This window comes from Cupressus sempervirens, chromosome 6 (assembly GCF_028749045.1).
Source record: "Cupressus sempervirens isolate cs-2001-9-10 chromosome 6, ASM2874904v1, whole genome shotgun sequence".
Taxonomy (NCBI): domain Eukaryota; kingdom Viridiplantae; phylum Streptophyta; class Pinopsida; order Cupressales; family Cupressaceae; genus Cupressus; species Cupressus sempervirens.
In genome coordinates this window covers 89,254,156-89,279,990 of record NC_143123.1, presented here as the reverse complement: position 1 = coordinate 89,279,990, position 25,835 = coordinate 89,254,156, and the positions used below count along the sequence as shown (strand labels likewise).

Genomic DNA, 25,835 nt, shown 5'->3' with positions numbered 1-25,835 from the left:
TTGGACTTGGTTGGGAAAAACTTGTTGATGTGTCCTATCTTTAGACAACTGAAGCATGTGGTTTTACTCAACCACCTATTGTAATTGCCATTGAAATGTGTTCTAATGCAATTCTCAAGAATGTGTCCATATTCTTGATAGTAGTGACAACTTTTCCTAGTATTGTAGTCCCAATTGTAGTGATGTCCATGATTTTTGGTCTTTACTAGTTGGTTTGATGTTCACATAGGCTTTGATCTATACTCAAAATCTCAATGATCATACTCCTTGCAATTGTAGCAGTGACCATCAAATTTTGGTGTCCTTGTAGTTTTGGTCCTGCAGTATTGTGCCTACTATGCTTGTTTATTGCATTTGTGACAGAGACCCAAATTTTTAGGTTTGTCATGCTGATTGGCCTTCTTACTCCTCCATAAATTAGAGGTATGTCCCTTTTTACCACAAAAATGACAAGTGGTTTTAGTGTTCATACCTTTATCACTTCTTTCTTCTACAGTCTTTGATGACTCTCCTTCTTTAGTGATGGTGTAACCTAGTCCTAAAGTGTCATTGTTGGATCTTGGTGATTTCAGCAGTTGTTGTGCTTAATAGCTTCACTAGATTTTTTGAAGCTCTCTGAAATCTCCTTCTCTCTTCTCAATTCATTCTACAGTTGTTCATTTTGCATTTTCAGTGTGGAGATCTCAATATCCTTGATATTTAGCTCATGATGTGCATTTATCATTTGGCTTAGGGTGTCTAGTTATATGTTGGAAACTCTTGCAAGCTCTATTGACTTCTTTTTTAATCTATTGGCAAGGTTTCTCTTGTCATCTTCAATCATAGCCTTACTTCAATGGATCTCTTTTTTTGTTCAGTTATCTCACAAAGCATCATGGCTTGTGATTCTTGCTCAATCTTGAGAGTTTTGATCTCTTCTACTTGAGCTCTATTCTTCTCCATCAAATCTACTATTGTTGCATCAAACTCTTTGGTATCTCCATTGGTAAACACTTTTGTGGTTTCAATCTCCTTGTACTGTATGTCATTTTTAGCTATGGCAATCCCTCTTCTTCTCTTTAATGATTTTATCAACTCTTCTTTAGCTTCTTCCAAGTTGTGTAGAATGAGTTGTATATCAATCACCTAGTTTTCTATCACCTTTTGAAGTTTGTAGACTTCTATCTCTAGATCTTTTCTCTAGGTTGTAAGGCTTCTTCTTAAGAGAACTCGACTCTAATACCAATTGTTGGAATATACAAGTAGGAAGATTACTTCTGAGGTGGGGGGGTGAATCAGAAGTAACACCCTTTAACCACAAAAACTTTTAGCTGAAATTAATTGCATGCATGTAAACATATCAAATAAACATAAAGTAAAGACATGCATAAAATACCATAACATAAGATTTTGGTCACCTAGAAACCCTCCAGAATGAGAAGGTAAAACTAGGGTGGGGATGACACCCACAAATTGTCACTGCAACAATATAAGTTTGACCACCTCCAATGGTTTTCCCTGTGAGAGACCTATCGTATTAAAGGCTTTACACTCTGTTAAAAGTGTCCTATCTAAAGGATTTACAAACACTCACTTGGAATGTTACCCTGTTAAAGGATTTATCACCTTGATAAAGGCTTGCAACATGGTTGTTAAACAAACCAATCTCAATAGGATTTTCATTCCTAATACAAATGCTAGAGAGTATTAGAATGTATTGACCTAATGACTTACAATCCTTAATTGTTGATTCCAAATCCTTGTTCTTCTCACTCTGTTTTGAGCCTTCCTGATCTAATCTCTATGCCAAACCCTGATGCTTTGTTTTGACCAACTGAATTTTGCAATGTTGTTCAACTTTTAGGTCTTTACACCCCTACTAACATTATCTCATGCATTCCATGCAATTCACTCTCTTTTTCATATCTGAATTATGGGGTATTGACCTCCTTATAAAGGCTTTGAAGACTTAGGGTTAGGTATCAATCCATGATCTTCTTTTCCTACTCAAATCTTTACACTTTTCCTATTGGTTGCATGCTTTCTCCATTTTTCTGATTGGTTGCATGATTATTACATAGGAAATGCAAAAGATTTGATCTTATCTTTAAGATTCATCTTGAGTCGGTTCAAAAATGGTTTACATCTAAGTTTATGAAGTCACAAACTCATTTGTTGATTATGTGTTACTCAGCACTTACTTATTACTAATGCTCGACACATATAGGATTTTTGACTCACTCGGCTCCTACAGTAACTCTGTCTTGCTCGGCATCTATTCTTTGCTTGGAACCTATAGTGACTCGACATCTATTCTTTGCTCGGCAACCTATACTTGCTCAGCACCTAAAGTTCACTTGGAACCTATTGAATTTCTAGCTTGGCACATATTGTAGCTCAGCATGTATAGTGTACTTGGCATCAACTTGAAATTGGTTAAGTGTGTTGACACTCAATTGTCAAAACCAATCTAAGACCAACAATTTGACCCAGAATCCTTCCTGTCGTGCCCCAAGTCGTTGCTTGAAATTGAGTATTCTAGCTAATATTTTCTATTCTACTTCATTATAGAAGAGGCAGGCATACATCAATCTACCTGTCATTATAGATATGCAAAAATGTATAGAAAGCTTGACATGCATACAACAGAGATGGTGAATTCTCGTATGCTCTATTATTTTGTGTATATCATATTCGCTTAATGTTGTCTCCAATTATGGTAGTCCAATGTTTGCAATATGAGAAATAGTAAATCCATTTTTTCCAGTTGATTATTCATCAGCAGAGCCAAGAAGATCCTCTGCGGTTCATTGTCATGCAAACTTCCCTTCGAAATTCAAGCATAAAAATTCATTCTATCATATGCATTATACTAACACTATGTACACATCCAATATTTTTTTATTTTCTAGATAAGAATATAATCATCATATGCATTACACTATTACTATGTGCACATCCAATATTTTTTCTTTTCTCGAAAAAAATCTAATTCCAGTTGATGCAACAGACCAGGATAATGTTCGAGCAGTTATACATCATTCAACCAAAAACTAGTAGGGGTATATGAGGCACTTGGATGTAATTTGAGACTACAGGTAAGCAATTGTCTTTCCTCCGTTGCAGAGGAAACCCAAGCTAAGCTTACAAATTTGAAAAACATTTCATGGTGTTTCAAATAACATTTCAGAGATTTCAAGAAGATTCCAAAATTTAATTTGAGTAATTTTTGGTATCGTGGATGAATTAATTTTATGCCTAGGTAAATAGGGACCACCCAATCAAAAATAGGAAATTAATATTTAAAAATTAATTTAAAAATAAACCATTTGAAAAACCTTATCAATAAAGTCACTTTGATTATTAAAATTAATAGTGGATGGCAATCGAGAACATTAGTTCCCTGCCTTATAGATAAGGCAGGCACTAATAATTGGTACGTTGGTTAGGAAAGCATGTGTATTATTTTAGAAGGTTAAGTATATTTATAATTTATATGTGTGCAATTGCGACCTTATTTCCTCTCACTTGGGGAGTTTGACTTGATCTCTTCAAGAAATGTGTGAATTGACTTGACTGTACATAACTTTTGATTATTCTCATGTGCACACCATTAAAGTACCACTCCATTTGCAACTATTTTTAACAAACTCCTGAAAATGAAAAACAAAACACCTCAATGTTGTAAATGGTTTGATGTGACACCTACAATTTGTCAAGAACTGGTATGTGAGATATTTTGGTATACATAATTATTGGTGTACAAGACAAGATGTCTATAAGCATTTGCGACTTCATTTCTTTACATCAAATTAAATGAACTTGTTCTATAACCGATTGTGAGAATGCGTGAATTGACTCATTTTTATACAAATAATATAAATTAGCACTTGCATCTTTAAGCGGTGTAATGGTTATACTGATAATATTTTAAATTTAATAAATGATGTGATTGTATAACCGATATGGAAAGTTTGGATAGAAATATTTTTCATACGTAGTAAAACATTGGGTGAAATTATTTTTATGGAAAGTTTGATTATAATATTTTCATAAATCTAGTAAAACATTTGGTGAAATAATTTCATCTTCAATATTCTATATGCATGAAATAATTACACTTTGTTCGGAGTGTCATCTATTTTAGGCAAAATTTCTTCATTTTCTTTATAATTGCATATGGGTTATTTAAAATTTTTGAGGACCTATCGAAAGAGAGATTTAGTTAAATATGAAGACTATATAATGATTTCACTCTAGACATAGTTTTAGATATTATTCATTGCCTCTCTATTTGGGCTAATGTCAATCGTTACCTTTTGTAGTGTAATCCCTTGAGATTTGTGAATAGTAATAGTCCATGACATCATGAGTGAGAGTTGTCTCCAATTGCCTAATTGTACAAGTACTATTGGTACACTTTTTTAATCTTGATGGTTTCATGGTGACCTACTATGACTATCAAAACATTGTCTAACATACATCGCTTCTTATAACCTGGTCTATAAGCTATGTCAATAATCTTACTAAGGGCTCCATTAAAAAGTCCTGTCTCTATCTATATGTTCATTGTAAGAATAATGCATTGTTCTTTTCTAAGGAGTGCATTATTTTCTTGTTGCTCAAGGTTTGTTATAGTATTGTTTCCACTCATGGGATTTGTTGGTGCACATGTTGTGACCGAATGGATTAATAACTTCAATAACCTTCTACTATGTAATCTTAGTGAACCATTAGTAGCAAACATATGTACATATAGGTATAAAATTATTTGTTCTTAGTTTCTTTTAGGTTACATCTACATGCGTCATTAGGATTCCCTAATTCACTTGTGTTGGGTTTGTATCTCATATATTTTGTAGTAGTTGAAGAAACTTTATTTGTGTTCTACATTCACCTTCTTGTCAAAATATTGTTTGAAAAATAACAATTATCGTGAATTGGTCCCACAACAACTTGGCATTTGAGTTTGATGTTTAGATTGATTTTTCTATGACATGTGGTAGTTGTTCTAGACTACCAAATAATATTATCGATGCTCTACATTTGTTGATGAGGAAAGGCCTCACATAGATGACTATTTATTCTGAAGAGTGTCTTTTGCACTATGAATCTTATTTTGTCAATAAGGATGTATCTAATGTGGTTCATTTCTTCTTGGAATGTTGTTAATGTCTCACCTCGTAGGGGTTGCATTGTATTGTCACTAAAAATTAACCAATGGTACACAACTCATAATTATGTGTCATATATTAAGATAACTCCCTATTTCTAAATTAGATGATATTATTGTACATGTTGTCTTCACCTGGAACAATTCCATGTTAATTAACCCCATGAGAAATTTCTATCATGCTTTTACCAACTATAATGATTTACATAGAAGCAAAAAGATTTACTATTTGTAGGCTAGTTGTTATTAACTAAAACTTGTGTCAAATTTATATTATATTTGTACCAAACATAATGATGGTCTCTAGCTCAATTGTTATTAATTTAATCATGGAATGCCTTTTTTAGTTAGGTTTTCTTATTAGTTGTGCTTCTCCTTGAACTAGTTTTGTTTACTATTGTTTTAAAAAATCCCAAGAAGTGATTTAATTTATTAGTGGATCAAACATTTTTTTATGCACTCCTTTGTAAATTGTGGGTTGTGTCAACAATCTTGAAATGATCTATTTTGTATTTCTTCATTTATATAATGTTTGGAAGATTTAGTGGTTATTGATTTATTTCGGCATCATGAGTTGGTTAGTAGATTCATTGATGTTTGGCCTTTCATTTAGGATCTACATCATTGAGAGACAAGATCATAGAAACCCTTACTCTTTGGAAACATTGAGCTTTTCCCTTATGAAAAGGTATTTTTTATTGTTGTGTCTTCTTCCTCTAGAGATCATACTTTAGTGTTGAGAAACTTGTGGGTTTGGAAGAGTCTCTCTCTTTTGGCTAAACCTTGGACAGTCTCCTTTGACCCATTTAATGAACTATTTATTTTGTGCCTAGTGTGGGTTCATCTCCCCTGTCTTCCACTTTTTTTGGGAGATTTCTTTCTTTGAGTCTTTTAGAAGCTCTATTTCCATAATAATTTCTTGAAGGAGAATGTGGCTATGAATTTTCTAGGTAGGTCTACTTTTGCTAGAATTTTGGTTGATATAGATATCTCTACACCACTATTGAGGGATGTGGTTCTCATGGTTGGCGAAAATGTCTGGGAGAAAATCGCTAAATTATGAGGGCCTCCACTTTTGATGCTGGTAGTGCTTCTTTTCTAGTCATCTTGCTACAATCTACTCTCTTCTTTGCATCATAAAGGCGGTTCTACATGGTGGAAGGATATAACTGATACTCATTTGATAGTTTGAGCTTTTGAGTCAACCTCTGAAGCCTCCTTTAACAATTTGATGATGATGATTCCTCCAAGGTGATGCTCCTACTATTTTTACCTCCTCTAATTAGATGGGTTTGATCCCACCTCATGCTACTAGTGCACTCCCTTTTAACTGCAAAGACCCTACTATGAATGTTGCTTCTAATATTCTATAGCCTTTGTTAATTGATGAAAAATATTACCAAGAATTTATTATTGGTGTCAATGGTCCCATACTAGGGGCTTTGTTCTCATTGGTGATTTCCTCAGTAATAGTGTCACTTAAACATTTGTTTGCTAGAAAAGGAAGAGTCACCCTACCTCTCACTCTCCTCCCCCTATTGTTAGCAAGTTGGCTTCCCACTCTTGATGTGAGTTACTAGTTGTGTTGCTAGTGTGATGTTAATGGTGTGTTCTTGACCTTGTTGTTGATTCTTGACTTGCAATAGCCAACAACTATGTATATGTTTCATTTATCTCTTGAGGCATTTGTTTTTTGGTTATCTAAGAGTCAACCCCCTTGTTAGGCCACTAAAATTTATCAAAATAGTAGGAAGATGGTAATGGAAAGTGTGGACAAATCGTACATTATTTTAATAGTCTTTTTGTGTGAAATTTCTTGTTACAGAATATAGCTTGTCATTGTAAAGTTTTTGCAAATTCTTAAGGGAATTAGATTGAGATAATACCTTCTTTGATGTTTGTTTTTGATGATCTTCTATAACTAGACTTCAATGAAGTGATACCAATAATATAAATATTATTCTGGTATTGTTTTATATCTGCAAGTATTCATCTAGGGTTGTATTGTTTAAAGGAGTTGACTATGTTGTATTGTGTTCCCTTTATCTACAACCACACCCTATATAAATATGCAACCAAAGGGCATGTCCCTAGAAGAGACATGTCCCTATCTAGGTTGGCCTTGAATAGTTTCCTTGAAATTGGCATCCAAAGGAGAAACCTTTAGTTAGCATTTAACCTAACTAATTTGACTAAGTTTAGACTTATCAAAATTATCCAAGAGAGACACTGATTTTAACTAAGACAACACAAATATTTATATAGCCTATCATTAGTAGGGCATTGAATTCATAATGAGCTACAATCTGTACCATCATACTGGCATGATTTTGAAGTTACTTAGTTAACACTCCCTCTTAACTTGATAATCATATTGAGAGATAACATATCTAGCATCATCAATTAAGATGAATAAGCATAGATGGACACTCTATATCTATCTAAATCTTTTAAACATGTGGTTTCATGAACAAATGATACTATGTCATATTACTATACCTGTGATATGACTTATCACTCATACTAGGGATAATGATATTGCATCATTCATACTAGTGATAATGATATTGCATGGAATGCAATATACAAGGTAAAATTTAGAAAATTATTCCTTTATCCAAGTTGTGACTCATAGGTACTGGCAAGCCTATATCACAATATGATCCTGAGTTAGGATCTACCAATTCACAGAATAAAATCAAGAGAATGATTAAATTCTTCCTTTATCCAAGTTGTGACTTATAGGCATAGAATTGTCTATATCACAATGTGATCTTGAACTCGTCTAGATCTAACAGTAGTTCTCTACTATTTAACACATTATCTAAGAGATCATCATCTCTCGTAACGTTTTTTATAAAGCGCTCATTCTCTCAGATATCGTCACCTCTTAAATAATGAATACAACTGGTGAAGCCCATAATAGTCAATAGCCTATCAATAAAAATTATTTTATTAATAAGTTAAAGAATACAAATATTTTATGATTCAACCATACCAAGTATTTTCCTAAAGTGATCTATCTTCACTCAAGAGAGAGGTTTGGTAAGAATATCTAATGTCTGATATGAAGTGCAAATGTACTATAATTTTAGAGTATTCTTGTCTACCACATCTCTTACAAAATGGTAAGGAATTTTAATATGCTTGGACCTGTCATGGAAAATTGAATTCACAGAAAGCTTGATGGAACTCTAATTATCACAATGAATAAAAGTAGGATTCATGGGTTCACCAAATAATACCACAAGTAACTTTCTTAGCCAAACTGCTTCTCAAGAGGCCATAGTTGCTACAATGTATTTAGCTTCTGTGGAACTTTATGCTACTAATGACTACTTTCTGCAAGTTCATGATATCATTGTTGATCCTAAACTAAAACAATATCTTGAAGTTCTTTTTCTATCATTAACACTTCCACCCCAATCTAAGTCTAAGAATCCATGTAAGTCCAAGTCAACTTTCTCATATTTGAGCCCAAGTTTAAGAGTGCCTTATAAGTATCTCATAATGCGTTTAATCACATCCAAGTCAACTTTCTCATATTTGAGCCCAGGGTTAAGCATGCCTTATAAGTATCTCATAATGTGTTTAATCAAACTAGGTGAATCTCCTTTGGCTCACACATAAACTAACTTAAGGCATTAACAACATAGAAAATATCAAGTCTTGTATTTACCACTCTTTGAAAGGTGATTCTGATGTTGCTTCCTTAAGTTTATGTAGATTAGTCTCCTCTAGAAAAGGCATAGGTTTGAAGTTCCACATTCCATATCTCTTCAAGATATCTAATCTATACTTTCCTTGATTAAGTATGATGTTATCAGAATTCTACCATACGTTCAGTCCTAGGAAGTAATGGAGTTCTAAATCTTTCATTTCAAATTCTCTAATTAGATTTTTCTTGCATTGATCTATAAGATGATCATCATCTGTAATTAGTAAATAATCAACATCTAGTATCAATATTATCATATAATCTTTATCCTTTTTATAATAGAGATATGGATCAACTTCATTCTTTAAGAGTCCTAAACTGGTGAGATACTTATCAATTCTTTCACAGTAGGCCCTTAGAGCCTATTTAAGCCCATAGAGAGCTTTCTTGAGTCTACAAACAAAAGCTTTAGGGTTATGAGTTTCAAAATCCTTTAGGTTGTTCCAAATATACCTCTTTCTATTATCTTTCCTTTCATAAATATTATTTTTAAATCTATCTAATGTACTTTCCATCCCTTTGATGTTGCAATAGCTAGGACTGCTCTTACAAAGGTGTATCTAACAATAGGAGCAAAGGTTTCTTCATAATCAATTCCTTCTTTTTGAAAGAATCCCCTAGCTATGAATTTGACTTCATATTTTTCAATGCTATCATCAGCAGCATGCTTGATTATAAATATTCACTTAGAAGAAACAATAGATTTTCCTTCAGGTCTTGGAACAATTTCCCAATCATTCTTAATAATGGATTGGTATTCTTCCATCATAGCATCCTTCCAAGATGTATGTTTAATAGCATTTGAAATATTGGCTGGTTTTGATTTAGATAAATCACTCATGTTTGTTGCATAACTAGAAAATCTTTTGGGTCTTTTGCTTTCTTTGAAGGTTCCAGATGGTGTAGTGAAGTCTTGTGCTTCCTTTACTGTCTTAATGGCCCAAAGTGGTATTTTCTTTGGATTTTTAGTTTCTTCAAGCTTAAGATTTTGAATTTCATCTTCAATTTCTTCAATATTCTCCCTCTAAAACTTAGATTCAGTATTTTCTTTAGGTAAGGGAGAGGATTCTCCAGAGCTTAGGCCTCTTTGGAATGCTAAATCTTCTTCAAATAATATTACATCTCTAATAAGCTCAATGTTATTCTGACCAGGTATGAAAATCCTATATGCTTTAGATGTTTCACTATACCCTACAAAAATACCATTCTTCTCGAAGTGTTCTAACTTAGTTCTCTTTTCTTTTGGAATATGTGTATATATTGGGCAGCCAAATATCCTAAGATGGCTTGTACTAGGCTTAACCTTAGTAAAGACTTCTTCAGGAGTTCTATATTTAAGCTAGGAGTGAGGACTTCTATTTTGAATATATATAACAGTATAAGCTAAGGCTTCTGCCCAAAGATAATATTCTACATTTTGATCAAATATCATAGCTCTTGCTACTTCTATAATTGTTCTATTCTTCCTTTCTGCTACTCCATTTTTTTGCGTGTTATAAGGAACAATATATTCCCTCTTAATTATTGCTTCTTTACAAAAATCTTTAAACAAATCCAAAGTATATTCCCCTCCATTATCAGTCCTAAGAATTTTAATTTCATGTCCTGATAAGTTTTCAATTAAGGTTTTGAATTATTTAAATCTCTTATGGATTTCTTCTTATTCTTTACACTTTAAGAAGTAAATCCAAGTTTTCCTAGAGAATTCATCTATAAAAAATATATGGTACCAGAAATCCTCCAAGATAAGGAATAGACATAGGTCCACATAAATTTGTTTGGATTAATTCCAAAACATTGTTAGTTTTTCAAATGGACTTTTGATGTTCGCATCCTTTGCAAATGCTTGAGTGATTTTTTTCAACTTAGCTAAACCAATGACCAGCTTCTCCATATTTGATAAGGTTTTAAAATTTAGATTTCTTAACCTTTTGTTCCATGTTTTGTTTATATCAATAGCGTCACGAATTAAGGCTTGAATAGGTTGACAAGTTTATGTATTTAATTCATACAAGTATCTCTTTCTTTGACCAATCAACTTTGATTTCTTAAATGAAGAGTTCTTAAACTAGGTCATTACTTTACCATCCATGAATGGAACATTATGTCCATCATCTTCAGGTGTTGTAATCGAGATTAGATTTCTTTTTATTCCTAGTACATAGAGTACTCCTTTGAGATGTAGAGAATAACTCGACTTTAGTTTCAAGGTGCAATTCCCAATTCCTTTGACTGAATGATTTGAATTGTCACCGATGATAACTTCACCATAAAATTCTTCTAACATAGAGTCTAGTGCTTCTTTCTATCCTATAATGTTCAAGATGATCCACTGTCGATTATCCATGCTTTGCTTGATACTTCATTTGATAGTGCAGAATACAATACACAATTCTCAAGATCATAGTTATCTTCTTTCCTAGTAATGTCTGTACAGTTTACTTGTTGCTTTGTATTCTTAGGGCAATTAGATCTGCATTGTCCAAATTTTTCACATTTGAAGCATTATTTTTTTGGATAGATCTTTCTTAGATTTGTCATTCTTTAGATTACCATTCTTCTTATTGAAGTGTTTCTTCTTACCTTTATATGAATTTGTGTTGAGAACATCAAGGTTTTCATCTTTGATTTTCAATCTTCCTCCTTTCTTAAGTTTCCTAGTTTCTTCTTGCAGGTAGCCTCCTTTAAGCCTATTGAAGTCTGGAAGATTATCTCTAGCACTTACTCCTCGTGAGAATGTTTCCCATGAATCTAGTAACTCATCTATAGCCATAAGTGTTAGTTCCTTGTCTTCAGTTATGGTCCCTATACGTGCAAGTTCATCTCTTAGACTAGCCACCCTTAGGAAGTAAGAGTTCATAGATTCCCCCTTCTTTTTCTATATATGATTTAATTTCATTTTTAGTGTAAGGGTTCTAGTCACATTGTTAACCTCATATGCATTTAATAATGTATTCATCATATAAAATGTTGTTTGATGTTTTATTAGAATAAGTACTATTTCATTTTTCACTCCATCTAATATGATCTGCATGGCTTTCCTATTTCCTTAACTCCAAATAGTTTTATTAGGTTCAACATCAGGTTGCTTGGATGTTGAATCAACAAAATGTTTCACATCATTGTCTTCAAGAATCATCATAATTATGAGATTCCAAGCAACGAAGTGTTCTTTCCCATCAAACATGTCCTCGAGTCTGATTATGCTTGCCATTGAAGATAGAAGGATGTTGCTAGATATATAAAGTTTAATTGTCAATTTGCAAAGCCTAGGTTTGACTACAAGAGCTTTGATACCATGTAAAGTTTCTACAAATTTTACTAGGAATCAGATTGAGATAACACCTTTTTTGATGATTGTTGTTGATGATCTTCTATAATCAGACTTCAATAAAGTGATACCAATAATATAAATATTATTCAAGAATTGTTTTATAGCTACAAGTACTCCTTTGGGGCAATATTGTTTAAAGGAGCAAACTATGTCGTATTTTGTTTCCTTTATCTACAACTACACCCTATATAAATATGCAATCAAAGGGCACGTCCCTAGAAGAGACATGTCCCTATCTAGGTCGGTTGTGAATATTTTCCTTGAAATCTGCATCCAAAGGAGAAAATCTTTAGTTAGTGTTTAACCTAACTAATTTGACTAAGTTTAGACTTATCAAAATTATCCAAAAGGAGACGTCAATTTCAACTAAGACAAGACAAATATTTATATAGCCTATCATTAGTAGGACATTGAATTCATAATCAGATTTTTACAATCTGTACCATCAGACCAAAATGATTTCAAAGTTATAGAATTAACAGTCAACTTCCTAATTGGCATTAAATAGTACTAACCAAATATTGTCATCAAAGAGAGTTTGTAAATCAAAATGACATTGTATTTTCTTAATATTTTTAGTGTGGTCTGAATATTAAGCCTCGTGGAAGAAGGTATCCCACTTAAGAAGGATTTTAAGATTCCTTAAAATGACTTCAGTTTTAAATAAAAATATTGTTTTACAATATATACATTTGTGAGAATGTTACATTTTGCACACCTTGTGAACTTGTATAGCATTGGCTTTATTTAGTATTATTTGGAATGTATTGTAAAATATTTGTAAGAGCATATATATATCATTGTAAGATGAGTAGGCAAGAACCTACAACACAATGGTAAATTGTGAGCCTCTTATTTGGGAGGTCTTGGGTTCGAGTCTACTTGAGCTTAATAAATACTAATAATAATTAATCTTGCCTTTGTCCTCTTACTAATTTAAAAGAACACTGTAAGATGAGTAAGAAAATCTATACAAATCATATAACAATCTTTAAAAATGCACTCGTCACAAAGGATGTTGAAATTGACATTACTTGTCCAACAAACTAAATGTCCACATGACTACAATTATTGATTGATGTTGGATAAAGAAGAGCTCTGTGTGAGCATGAGTCCCTACCTATTGTGTAAAACAATCTTTAAAATGGGGGAAATATAGAGGATTGTTGTGAATTCTGAATAGTATATGAAAATGAGTATGCTTAACATTAAGTTGTACATTTCCATCTAGCAAACTATGCATATAAAAATTAGTTGGCACTTAATTATTAAAAAGTTGAAAGAACACTAAAAATACCATATATTATATTAAAAACAATTCATTATGTTGAAAAATATATAATTACAATATAGATTTGTTAATTATGTATAAAATCTAAATTATTAAATATAAATTAATATTTTTAATGATATGGCTATGTGGAGAAGCGTTGGCTGCCGGCTGGGCTAGGGTTTTTCCCCTAGCCTGTTCTTGTTGTTTGATCTTTACTACTTTTTCTGTTCTGTTTGGATTGCTAGCTACTAGACATAATTTGCGTGGGTGTTTTTGGAAATCTTCTGCAGTCAATTTTGGATTGGGGTTTTATTGTTTGCATGGCAGGGCCTGAGATTTCTTCTGCGTTGGTGAGAACAGATGGTTCTTCTCCAACTATGCATGCAATGCAATCTGAATCGTTTTATTCAAGGGAGAGCTCCAAGCTGAAAAAAGTTAATGGTCATTTTCTGCGTAGCCATGATCGCCCTGTTCTGGTTATTCCTCCAACGGCTGTAATGGAGGACATTGATTATTGGACCAAGCATGCTTTGATATGCAAATTTCTTAGAATCCGGATTTCCCTATCCGCTCTTGAGGCATGGATCCGTCGCTCATGGCAGGTGGAAGGTGATATGAAGATTATGTTGGCAGGGAATAGTTATTTTTTTGTTGTATTCTCTTGCATGTCTGATCGTGATCATGTTTTTGAAGGAGGCCCTTATTTCTACAACCATGTGGGGTTATTTGTCAAACCTTGGCATTCAGGTTTTAATTCTGCTGAGGATCTCCCTTCAACAGTGCCAGTTTGGGTTCGCTTGCCTCGTCTTCCCTTGAAATTTTGGCGTGAAGACATCCTTCGACAAATTGTTGCTTTGTTGGGGAAGCCGGCTGCGATCGCACATCAATCCCTCGATAAAAAGGTTATTTCTTATGCTAGAATTTGTGTTGAAATTAATTTGAATAACCCATTACCAGATTCTTTGGAAATTTGTCTAGGGGATTCTTCTTGGGTGCAGCAGTTAGATTATGAATCCCTCCCTTTTCGCTGTCGGATTTGTCATGAGTATGGTCATTTACAGTGTCAATGCCCCCGTAACTCAAGTTTCGAAGGAGTGGATGGTTCTACAGCTGGCAATGCTGGTGGTTTGGTAGATACTACAAGGAAAGGACGATCTCAAATGGCTAATACTGCCAAGGGGATGAATCTACAAGATGCTATAGGTAAGGGTAAGCCTCAAATGCAGGATAAGGATGGATTTACCCCTATTCGCCCTCGAGCTAAGGGACGTGGTCAAAAGAGGCCTTTGAAAGAAAGATTATCTAATTCAGGTTTTAACCGCTTTGAGGTGCTGGATAGTATGGTTCTAGAGGAGGGTATTCCTCCTCCTATCTCTTCTGATCCAGTTTTCCCAGATGAGAGATCTGTTCCTAATGATGCTTGTGGGGCATCCCAAGTTGTAGTATATCAGAACTGTGAGGTCCCTGTAGCTCCTGTGACAGAGGCTCTAGTGACTCCTGCAGTGTTGGAGGATAATGATGTTGTTTTGGCTGACTTGGTTAACGATGTTCTACCATCAAGTAAGGGCAAGGGATCTCCTCTCCCCTTGGGGTTGATGCCTCGACCCTTTAAGCGGGTTTCTTTTACTCCCCCTCTAAGGAGTGGGCGCAAAACAGACCAAGAGAAGATTAAACTCACAGGAGATATACTGATTGAGTCTGGTTCAGTGAAACCTTTGGATTCTCATTTTCCCAATTCTACCCAATGATGATTATTCTCTCATGGAATGTAAGGGGGTTGAATAGCATCCCTAGACAAAAGGCTATTCATAACTTGGTGGTTGATCATAGTCCTAATGTTTTTTGTATCCAAGAGACTAAGCTCTCTGTGGAGTCTATGGTCCAACATGCCTCTAGTATTTGGTCTCGTGGCCAATGCCAGTGTGTTGGGGCAACAGGCAGTGCTGGTGGTTTAGCTATATTTTGGGATCCTCAAAAAATTTCTCCCCTTGGCTGGATGTCTTCTCGCTCAGCTCTCTCTATGGTAGCTTCTGCTCTAGACTCAGGAGAGGTAATCATGGTTACTAATGTGTATGCACCTATTGATCTTGCGGGAAAGGAGGAACTTTGGGAACATATTCAATATGTTAGAAATTGTCATCCTTATCATCCTTGGGTGTTAGCAAGGGACTTCAATTCAGTTTTAAGTCTGGAGGAGAAGCATGGTGGTTTGGCTAGATTGGGGCCTTCTTCTGCTCTTCTTCGGCAACACATATCTCTTTTGCATCTCTCTGATGTTAAGCCTTCTAATGGTCTCTATACTTGGCATAATCGCAAGACTGGTGTTGCTGCTATCTTAGAACGTCTGGATAGATTTCTTGTTTCTTGCTTCTGGGTTAGTGGCACCCTTTCTATCTCTTCAGAAATCCTTGATTGGAGGGGTTCAGATCATTGGCCAATCAAATTTTCTTCTATAGGGGCTTGTGTTCCGAAGCATCCTCCTTTTAAGTTCCAGTTGATGTGGCTTCATGACTCCTCTCTTCGTGATTTTGTTTTCTGTTGGTGGAAAGATGGTGCTCCTGCATATGGTACTACAATGTTCTCATTTTCTAAAAGGCTTCAATATGTTAAAAGGAAGCTCAGGATATGGAATAGGCAATGCTTTGGGAACCTTCACTATATGAAGAGGCTTGCTCAAGAAGATCTTGATGTCATCACAAGGGAGATTAGAGATCAAGGTTTCTCAGAGGATCTTGGCAAGGCTGAATCCCTTGCTTCTAGAGCTCTAGAAGAATGGGAACTTCAAGAGGAAATTTTTTGGAAGCAAAAGGCTAGAGTTGATTGGCTCCAGGAAGGTGATTGAAACACTGTCTTTTTCCATAAAACAGTGCAATCTCGCCGGAATCAGAGCACTATCTCTTCTTTGGTTAATTCTCAAGGTATCCAACTAAATTCCTTGCCAGCTTTGTTCCAGGAGGCTATTTGGTACTTCTCTACCCTCTTCTCTGAGGACTCTCCTCCTGCTGATAATGAAGAAAATATTATTTTGTCCTGTATTCCTTCCCTTATCACTCAGAAAATGAATGATTATCTCATGCGTCCAATCTCTTTGGAAGAGCTGGAGGAGGTGGTCCTTGGCATGCCTAAGGGGAAGGCTCCTGGTCCTGATGGCTTTCCAGTTGAATTCTTTCAAGAATTTTGGGACATCATTAATCATGATTTGTTGGAGGTGGTTAAAGAATCCTATGCTAGCAAGCAGATGCTTCGAGCTTTGAAACTATACATTCTTGACTCTTATTCCTAAGAGAGAGGGTGCTAATCAATTGGAGTTTTTTAGACCAATTGCCTTATGTAATGTGGTTTACAAAGTTATTACTAAGTTGATTGCTGAGAGAATGAAAAGGTGGCTTCCCATTATTATCTCAAAAGAACAAGGTGGTTTTGTTGCTGGCAGACAAATTTTGGATGGGGTGGTTATTGCTACTGAGGTTATTCACTCTATGGCTACTTCAAGGGAGAGAGCCATGTTTGTTAAGCTGGATATGGCTAAGGCCTACGATAGAGTTAAATGGAGCTTCCTAAGGAGTATTCTTCTTTCTTTTGGATTTAGCTCTGACTGGGTGAGTTGGACTATGAGTTGTGTTACTTCTGCATCTTTTTCTGTTCTTATTAACGGTCAACCTTCTCAACTATTTGGTGCTTCTAGAGGCCTCCGCCAGGGTGACCCTCTCTCCCCATATCTATTCATCATCATGGTTGAAGGCTTGGGCAGATTCATTAAGCATTAGGTGTCCCAGAATTCTATTCAAGGCTGGCGGTGGGGTAATGGCTTACCTTCTCTTTCCCATCTTCAATTTGTTGATGATTCTGCTCTTGCCGGTCTTGCTAGGATCAAGGAAGCTGAAGCCTTTCGACATGCTTTGGACGTTTATTTGGCAGCTTCAGGCCAGAAAGTTAATGAGCACAAATCTTCCATTTACTTTTTTAACACTCCTGATTCTATCCAGCACAGGATTGTTGGTATCTTACAGTTTCAGATTGGATCACTTCCTTTGACTTATCTTGGCATTCCTATTGTTGTTTCCAGGCAGCCACGTCTCTTCTAACAAAATTTGATTACCAAGCTTCAGGATAAGGTAAATCATTGGACTCATAGATGGCTTTCTACTGTTGCTCGGGTTACTCTTCTTCAAGCTGTTATCCAAGCTCTTCCTACTTATAGAAGCATGGTTCAGGCTGCACCTATTTACTTTCTCAAGGAGTTTGATTCTCTTTCTCGACAATTCCTTTGGAGTGGTAATTCGTGTAGTACTAAATGGAGCTTGGTTAATTGGGAAACTGTTTGTAGGCCTAAAAAGGAGGGTGGTCTTGGTCTTCGATCTGCTCTCTTGAGTAATCAAGCTTTGGCTGCTAAACTTTATTGGCGATGGTGCTCTGGACAACATCAACTTTGGGCTCGTATTATCACTCATAAATATTTTCATGGTGTTGATCTTTGCTCTGTTTCTACACTTCCTCTTGAAGGTCGTGGCTCAATGGTTTGGCATACTTTGAAGACAGGTGCGATGTTGGTGAAGAGGGGTCTATTCTAGATATGTAAAGGAGGTTCTCAGGCTTTGTTTTGGTCTTATGCTTGGGATGGATTCCCTTCCATTTTATCCATATACCCTCATCTTCAGCCTCTTTGTGACTCTTTTCTTGCCGCTGGATGGGATAAAGTGGCTCACTACAAGACTCCTTATCAATTGGGACCTGTTGTTGGTTACAGATGGAAGCATTCTTCTGATTGGCCTCCTGGTGGTACAGACATGGATCGTCAGGAGCTTTCTCAAATTCTGGCCTCTAGAGAGTGTTCTTCTTTGCTTGGTCCAGATGTTTTGGCTTGGGGCGGTACCTTGTCTGGTAAATATCATGTCTCTGTTGGGTATCAGGAGATAACTAGACAATTATTTGGGGATGCTGAGGTCCCTTGGTGGAAGCAAGTTTGGAATAAAGTTTCTTGGTCCAAGTGCAATTTTTTCATGTGGCTAGTGGCTCACAACCGTTGTCTTACCTGGGATAATCTTTGCAAACGTGGATTTCAGGGCCCCGCTTATTGTGTTTTGTGTGGTCATGGAGAGGAGTCTGTCTCCCATCTATTCTTCCATTGCTCCTATTCTATTCAAATATGGCACCTTTGGTGGAGTGCTTGGGGTTGCTCTTGTCGGCATGCTTCCTCTTTGCCTGAGTTCTGGGCCCGCTTGGGTAGTGCTCCCTCCAAGTCTTCTTCTCTCCATGCTGCTTGGATTGCTAGCCCATCTTTCATGCTTTGGCATATCTGGTTGGAGAGGAATCGTCGCATATTCCAAGATGTTCGGCTTGGTGTTTTGCATCTTTGGTGGAAAATATCACATTCTCTTCAAGAAACTATTCTTGTGAAGTGTGAGCTTGATGGGGGTATGGATCCGGTTGATCTTGCTATCTGTAATCGCCTCAATTTTCATCTTCAGGATGGGGTTGCAGCTCATAGGTTTCCTTCTATGTCCAGGCAGCTTCACCATCAGAGGAAGGGTCGGGTTAACCGGGATGGGCACTGGACTCCTCCTCCCTGTAGAGTTCTGAAAATTAACACTGATGGTTCTTCCCATGGGAATCCTGGCCCTGCTGGTATTGGTGGAGTGGCTCGTTCTAGTTCTGGGGATGTTAAATTTTTCTTCTCAGTTCATAAGGGTGATTATACTAACAATCTCATGGAAGCTCAGGCTATTTTATATGCTGTTGAACAGTGTTGTTTGCAAGGATGGAATAAGATAATCTGTGAGTCTGATTCCCAGGTGGTGGTGAACATGCTTTCTTCGCAAGAGCTTGAGGATGTTAGTTGGCAGCTGGCCACTGTTGTTAAGCAGATTATTCTCTTCTCTACCTCTTTTCAATTTATTAGGTTCACGTATATTCCTCGTGAATGGAACAGAACTGCTGATTGTTTAGCCAAATGGGCTTCTAGTCATGATCTGGGTTGGAATATTAGGGATAGGAGGCAACTGTCCTTTGAGATGGTGCAAGAATTTGATGATCTTGTTGCTCATGATCGAGCTCCTTGTTGAGCTCTCCTTGTTGTATTCCTCTCTGTCTTAATAAATTTTTGCCCCTCTTTTTTCAATATTTTTAATGATTTCTTTTGAATTCATAAACAATATATTAATACATCAATTAAATGCTATTATAACAATAGCTCTTGGAGACCCTGAGTCAATATATATATATATATATATATATATATATATATATATATATATATATATAATCATTTTTTAATAAAATAAATTATATTTTCATTCCTTTAAAATTATAGATATATTATTACTTCGAGGGTTTTTTTTTCTTACAAGCTTGTAGGTTGAGCCATTCAACTTCACTGTAGATGAAGGGTCTATTGACTCTTGTATGCTTTTGTCACAAGAAATGTAAAGAAAGAAAACAGAAAAAATAATTCGACAATATAATCCACAAAACATATTAGATTATTTTCGAGAGACTTTTTGCACAATTATGTATTATTCTAAAAATAAAATAGCCTCAAATTTAAATTAAAAATATATTATATTTTATTAAAATTTCATAAACCACAATTTTTTTATAATAATAAAAATCATAATAAGATACAGATTTTATTTATGATAAATTAATTTGGATTGTATTTAAAAATAAATGAATGACATTATTTTTGGTGTCTACCGTAAACACAACTTAAAACTAAAATATGTCGCAGCAAAATCCCCTCCTCCATCTGGCATGGGACTCGAACACTGGTACGCATTGAAACTCTCAGATGGGCTGCTGAAATAGGAAACAATTCCATCAAACACAGAGTATTGATGGTGCGCACTGCCACTCATCCTACTAATCCTGCTGCCCTTGATGCTAGAAGAATATGAACACCCATGTTCCATGTGGAAGCTGCCCTCCTCCCCCAGACCTGAAATCCCACCGCCTTGAAAATGGTGGAGAAAAGCTTCCATTGGCCCTTCCATTCCAGTGGGCGTCGTTCAGATCCACCGAACACTCTCCCCCGCCCCTGCTCTTTGTTGATTCAAGCGGCCTTACGGCCACACATCATAGAGAACCCGTTTTAGCTATTGTTTGTTTTCCCCAGTCTAATGTAAGATAACATGTTGTCACAGCAGAAACGGCTTGGTTTGTTATGTTTGTTGGTTTGTTTCAGATCTCTGAAGAGCAGTAGCAACTTTTCTGACGCATATTAAATCCATGTTTATCTCCTGACATTTAATGTGCCTTTATTTTATCCTCCTGTTCTTTCATAATTTTCTTCAATTTTTATTCTTCAAAAAAGCTAAATACCCCAGGTAAATCTGATTCAACCAATTTAAAAATAGGAATTTCTATTCAATAATTATTTTGTAAATATAGTTTTTCCAAACTTTACAATATGATATCAGAATAGACAGAAAAATCAATTGAATGGCAATTGAGATTTTAGGATGACCAAATCAGATCCCTTCGTTCGATCTGATGTTTAGAAATCTACTTCAACTTCATATTATATAATAAAAAACTGAGATAGAGGTCTTATGTACTTATTTTGTACCATATATATTGTCTAATTCTCTCCAAGTTCCAAGTTGACAGCTAAGATGAAAAAGATTTAAGGATCACAATATTAAGTCCCTTACAGTAATCTAAAGTTTTGATCTCCACTTTAACCTTTCTAGATATTAAATACATAAGATAGAGGTGTCATATACTTATTTTGCATGAAAAATATTGTCTTAGTTTATCCAAACAAATGTTAAATGTTAGAAAGTTTTATTTAATATGTTGAAACTTTGATATTGTGCTTTAACGTAGGTTGAGGGCAATTAAACTTCTGGTTCGATACTAAATCTACTCCGAAAGGATTTTTCTTGAATCTATTTCTCTGTTAAGTGCTTTAGCATTAACATAAGAAAGTCTGTAGATTTTACCCCATTTCTATGTAAATCAACATTAAAATGTCAAAACACCTGATGATAACTGTCCTACGAGGAGATATTGATATTTGACACTCAAAGTTCTCGTAAAAGCCTTCAATTCACCATTGTTGTTTTGGAAAAGGTTAATCCTTAATTCTTTGGTGGAGTTACTTTCAGCATTGGATACTTTCCTCCACTTAAATATATTAACACCTTGTGTAAGATTTTGTCTACAATATTTGTTATTTCCTATTTAAGAAGAGAGACTGTTAAAAGTACATAATTATTCGCCGTTAACCGGAAATTCTCTTTTAAAGTAGGAGATTGTTGGGCATGTTCTCTTATTGGCTGTTTTCACAAAACTCTCATTAGTGTAGGATGCTGTTAGGAATTCACTCTGGTTGACTTTCATACATCTATCCCGGCTATACATATTTTGTTGGTTTTCATACGTCTGCCCAAACTGTACATTTGTTTTTCGAGTAGCTCGGGTATTGTTTCAGCACATTTAATAAAGCATTTTGCCAGGCTTGTAAATAACGCTATTCCATTAAAAAGATATGCCAAAAAAATTCACAAATTAATAGAAAAATAATACAATATTAAAAAAGAACGAATCAGAAGTCACAAATTGAACTTCAAAACCAAAAACAATCCCTAGAGGTGTCGCGGATGTGTAGCTATGTAAAGAAGTTGGGATTAATAAGATCAAGACGATTCCAGCTCGATGGAGAGCAGGTGCGCTCAAGCTAGCAAAACTTTGTAATGAGTAGCGATCATAGGAGAAGAAAAACTGGTCATGCTCTACGAAAGTCGTCTCTTTTAATGAAAGGAATTCGACCTCTGCATATGTAGGAAAGTGGATAACGAAACAAACTACATTCACAAAGTGGTGAACTTCAGATCACATATTTTCTCAATTGAATACATCTGTTGAATATTTTATTTATTGGGTTCTAGCTGAGTTTCAAGTTCAGTTTATGCTATTGTTAAACAATTTATTATTTACACAACTATACTGACATCTTTCAATACAGTTCAATGAACAAACTTACTACAAAGAAAAATATATATAGCAACCCCAGAAATTTCATGCATATCACTAATTGAAATAATGCAATCATGTTAGATCGAATGAATTCCCCTTATTTACTTTCTTGTAGGTGTAGTTTGCGTCTTGTTACGAAAGAGCTCCTTGTTACAATGATATTTAACAAAAACACAAGTATGATTAAATGAGAGTTAAAATTAACTCAAAAGCCCTTATAATCGTTACTGTGCTTCTGTACATTACACCTTAAGGGCAAATCATTCACCCCAAGCCAAATGAACACAATTAACAATAATAAAATAGCTTGTACTCCTTAAAATTTTAAAAAGATATTACAACTGAATCTGAGATGCAATTCATTAATCTCAGATATATTTCTACAACAACGATTATTGTGCCTCTTTCAACTGGAAAATAATTCACATGAAGAAATGGCGAGCTGATTTTGTTAGCAGCTCCTGTATCAAATTGTGTATTCGTACTATTTCTTGTCCATTTGCTGCTATGTCCCAGACATACTACTCCCAGTGCTAGATAGAATAATGAAAGCAAATACAATTGAGAAAGAGAAGACAGAAACCAAAGAACCATCTGAGTAGAGATCCATAGCATCATCAAATGAAAACCTTGCACGATTTTCTGCCCATATCCGGACTCGATCTGTCTCTGCAGCGTAGAGTGCTTTTCCCTAAAAGCCCACGTGAAATTGTCAGGAATAGAATTCTCCAGTTTAAAGAATTGTATGCATTGCTTACACAAAGACAATGCAATATAATGACACCAAGCATGTTATAAAAAATTCGGTTTGATATTAACAACTAAATTTAAAAATAGCACAGAATATCTAAAAGAAGTTTTATAAATCAACTATTAAAATTTAGAAACTAAGCAGGCAGGCTATAATGACACCAAGCATGTTATAAAAAATTCGGTTTGATATTAACAACTAAATTTAAAAATAGTACAGAATATCTAAAAGAAGTTTTATAAATCAACTATTAAAATTTAGAAACTAAGCAGGCAGGCTATTTAAAAATCCACATAGAATTCATATTGTTGCACATCAAAGAAACATTTTGGTTTCAGGTCTTGCTTAAGGAAACTATTTCATTTTTTCCTCCAGTGAAATGATTTTGCAATATCATATTTCATTGCCAGATTGTAAAGATGTCTAATTGAGGGAACTAATGGAAATCATCAAAAAGAAAATTCAATTAATGACAAGTGAAAATACATTGGAGCAAGATCAGTAGAAAATATTTGGGCCGCAACAAAAGAAAACCATTGAACACTTCAATTTTAAGAATATATGTACTACGGCAATTTCATTAATTTTAAGAATACAAGTAATACTGCATTGTCATACTTTGAATTCAGCTACCATAGCCAAGCCATATTTTATTTTTCATTGAAGACAAAAAGTCTTAATTTATTAACATATCCACACTATGTGAAACAAAGAAAAATCTACGACTGCCATGAACGATTATTTTTCCTGAATGGTGGATGGTAAATATTATATGGCCAGTACACTATTTAGTCTATCAGATTGGCACTAAGAATCGGTGGATGACAAACGTTCCGGCACTTGCCTCAAGCTTATTTTACAAAATACGCATTGAACACATAAAATGTGAGATCAGCTCTTCCAATTAATACACAAACTGTTGATAAGTTTATTTAAATATTTTGATATTCAAATTATGTATCTAAATACTTGCGGAGATGTTACAATCAAATACTAACCATATATTGTTGATGCATAAGATAAGATCCATTGCAGGGTTGGATAAGACATGAAACATCCTTGAAAATTAAGCTCAAATTAACATATTATTGTTAAATGGTATGAGATAAATAATAGATGTAACAATGTGGGTTACTGTCAAGTGAGCCGGACTCCCATGCAAGGAACAGTGATTATCATGGTGACGATATGGAGGGAATGAATTCTCCTCGGACAAGGCTCCTAAAATGACAATATTTCATGCTTGTTAGCACAGTTGCCAGTAAATGAACTGGTGCACGTGTTGTCAATATATCAAGTCAAGGGTGTGGGTGAAAATAAAACTAGCTCACCTTGTTCCATGCTGGATAATGGATTGCAGTGTGAATTACAAAGAATATTACCAGCTTAACCAAAAACAACAGGCTAGGTACAAGCTAAACAAGTGATTTAGAACTTTCAAGTTCTCCAAAAGTGTTAGGGGACTAGAGGTGATTATTATAATATGCTTCCATGGATATTTTCCTTGCTGAAGACTGTAAGAGACTTGGATAAGGTTTTGTCTAGCCAAAACAATAAGAAATAGAAAAAGCTTATCCAATAATTTGATTACTCTAAGCATTATCTACGATTGTGATATTGAGCTTGCAGCATTTCTTGTGAATCTTGTAAGACTTCCAAAAAGGTCCAAATAATTTCATAAATACAATTTAAATATTAGAAGTCTACTTGACACAACCAAGAAAAAACCGATCTACTAATTTGATTGTTGTGGGCATTATCTATGGTTGTGATACTAGTTAGGACCTATGTTTCAAGAACTACAATGCAGAGGATCAGTTTCATGCTTTCATGGCTACCAACCAATCGATATTGAAAAATGACAGATGCTAACATTTTTTGATTTTGGGACTATTCTTGTATGCTACAACCTGCTACTATGATCATATTGTGGGAGGGAAGAAAATATTGCATATAATATGATATGGAAGCTGAGACTCAACAATAAGTTATTGACAGCTCCCTTCCAGTCCAGGTCAGTAAGCTAAAATCTATCATCCAGTCACAAGCTGAAGTGCTTGAATGACAAGCAGCCAGAGGCAGGCCTGTGCCATATCTGTGAGTTGTGGTTCTCCTTCAGTAAATGTTTCGTTAATAACCTGATAGTTTTTATGTGAGTTTAGTAATGTCTCCAAGTTTCATATACGTCTCTATCTCTGTAAGGCAATAGCTCTACTACAAGAAAATGCACTCTTCAGTGCCAGATGAAAAGAAATGACTCTATACTACCATTATCTGGACACACAAAACAAAGGAGAAAAAAAGAATCAAGGATGATGCACATCTGAAAATACGCTACTTATTTTAGGTGGCACACATCTATTAAAAACATTAACAAACACATATATATGAGTGTACATAAATATACATGTGTACATATATATGCAAGTGTGTTACTGCTATAGCTGTTTCCTATTCATTTATTATGCACAAGCTCAGCCAACCTAGTAATTATTATGTTTTCATTGCCATCCCTTTTGTCATTTCTTGTTTCCGGTAACAAAGCTTGGACCTGCACGGCATCTCCCCTGTACCTAACCCAATCAAAATCATTCCATAACATACAAACGAAACATTAACAATCTCCTGGTT

General features: G+C 35.0%; 1 protein-coding gene across 1 annotated transcript in view; it reads right to left on the bottom strand.

Annotated features, from left to right (window-relative positions):
• Window positions 1-22,614: 22,614 nt before the first annotated feature.
• NYC1 (NAD(P)-binding Rossmann-fold superfamily protein) overlaps window positions 22,615-25,835 on the bottom strand; it is a 37,660-nt gene continuing 34,439 nt past the window's right edge. Inside the window, exon 10 of the mRNA XM_089786885.1 lies at window positions 22,615-23,144. Coding sequence (XP_089643011.1) covers window positions 22,959-23,144 — 186 coding nt within the window. The 3' untranslated portion in view covers window positions 22,615-22,958. The remainder of the gene's footprint in view (window positions 23,145-25,835) is intronic.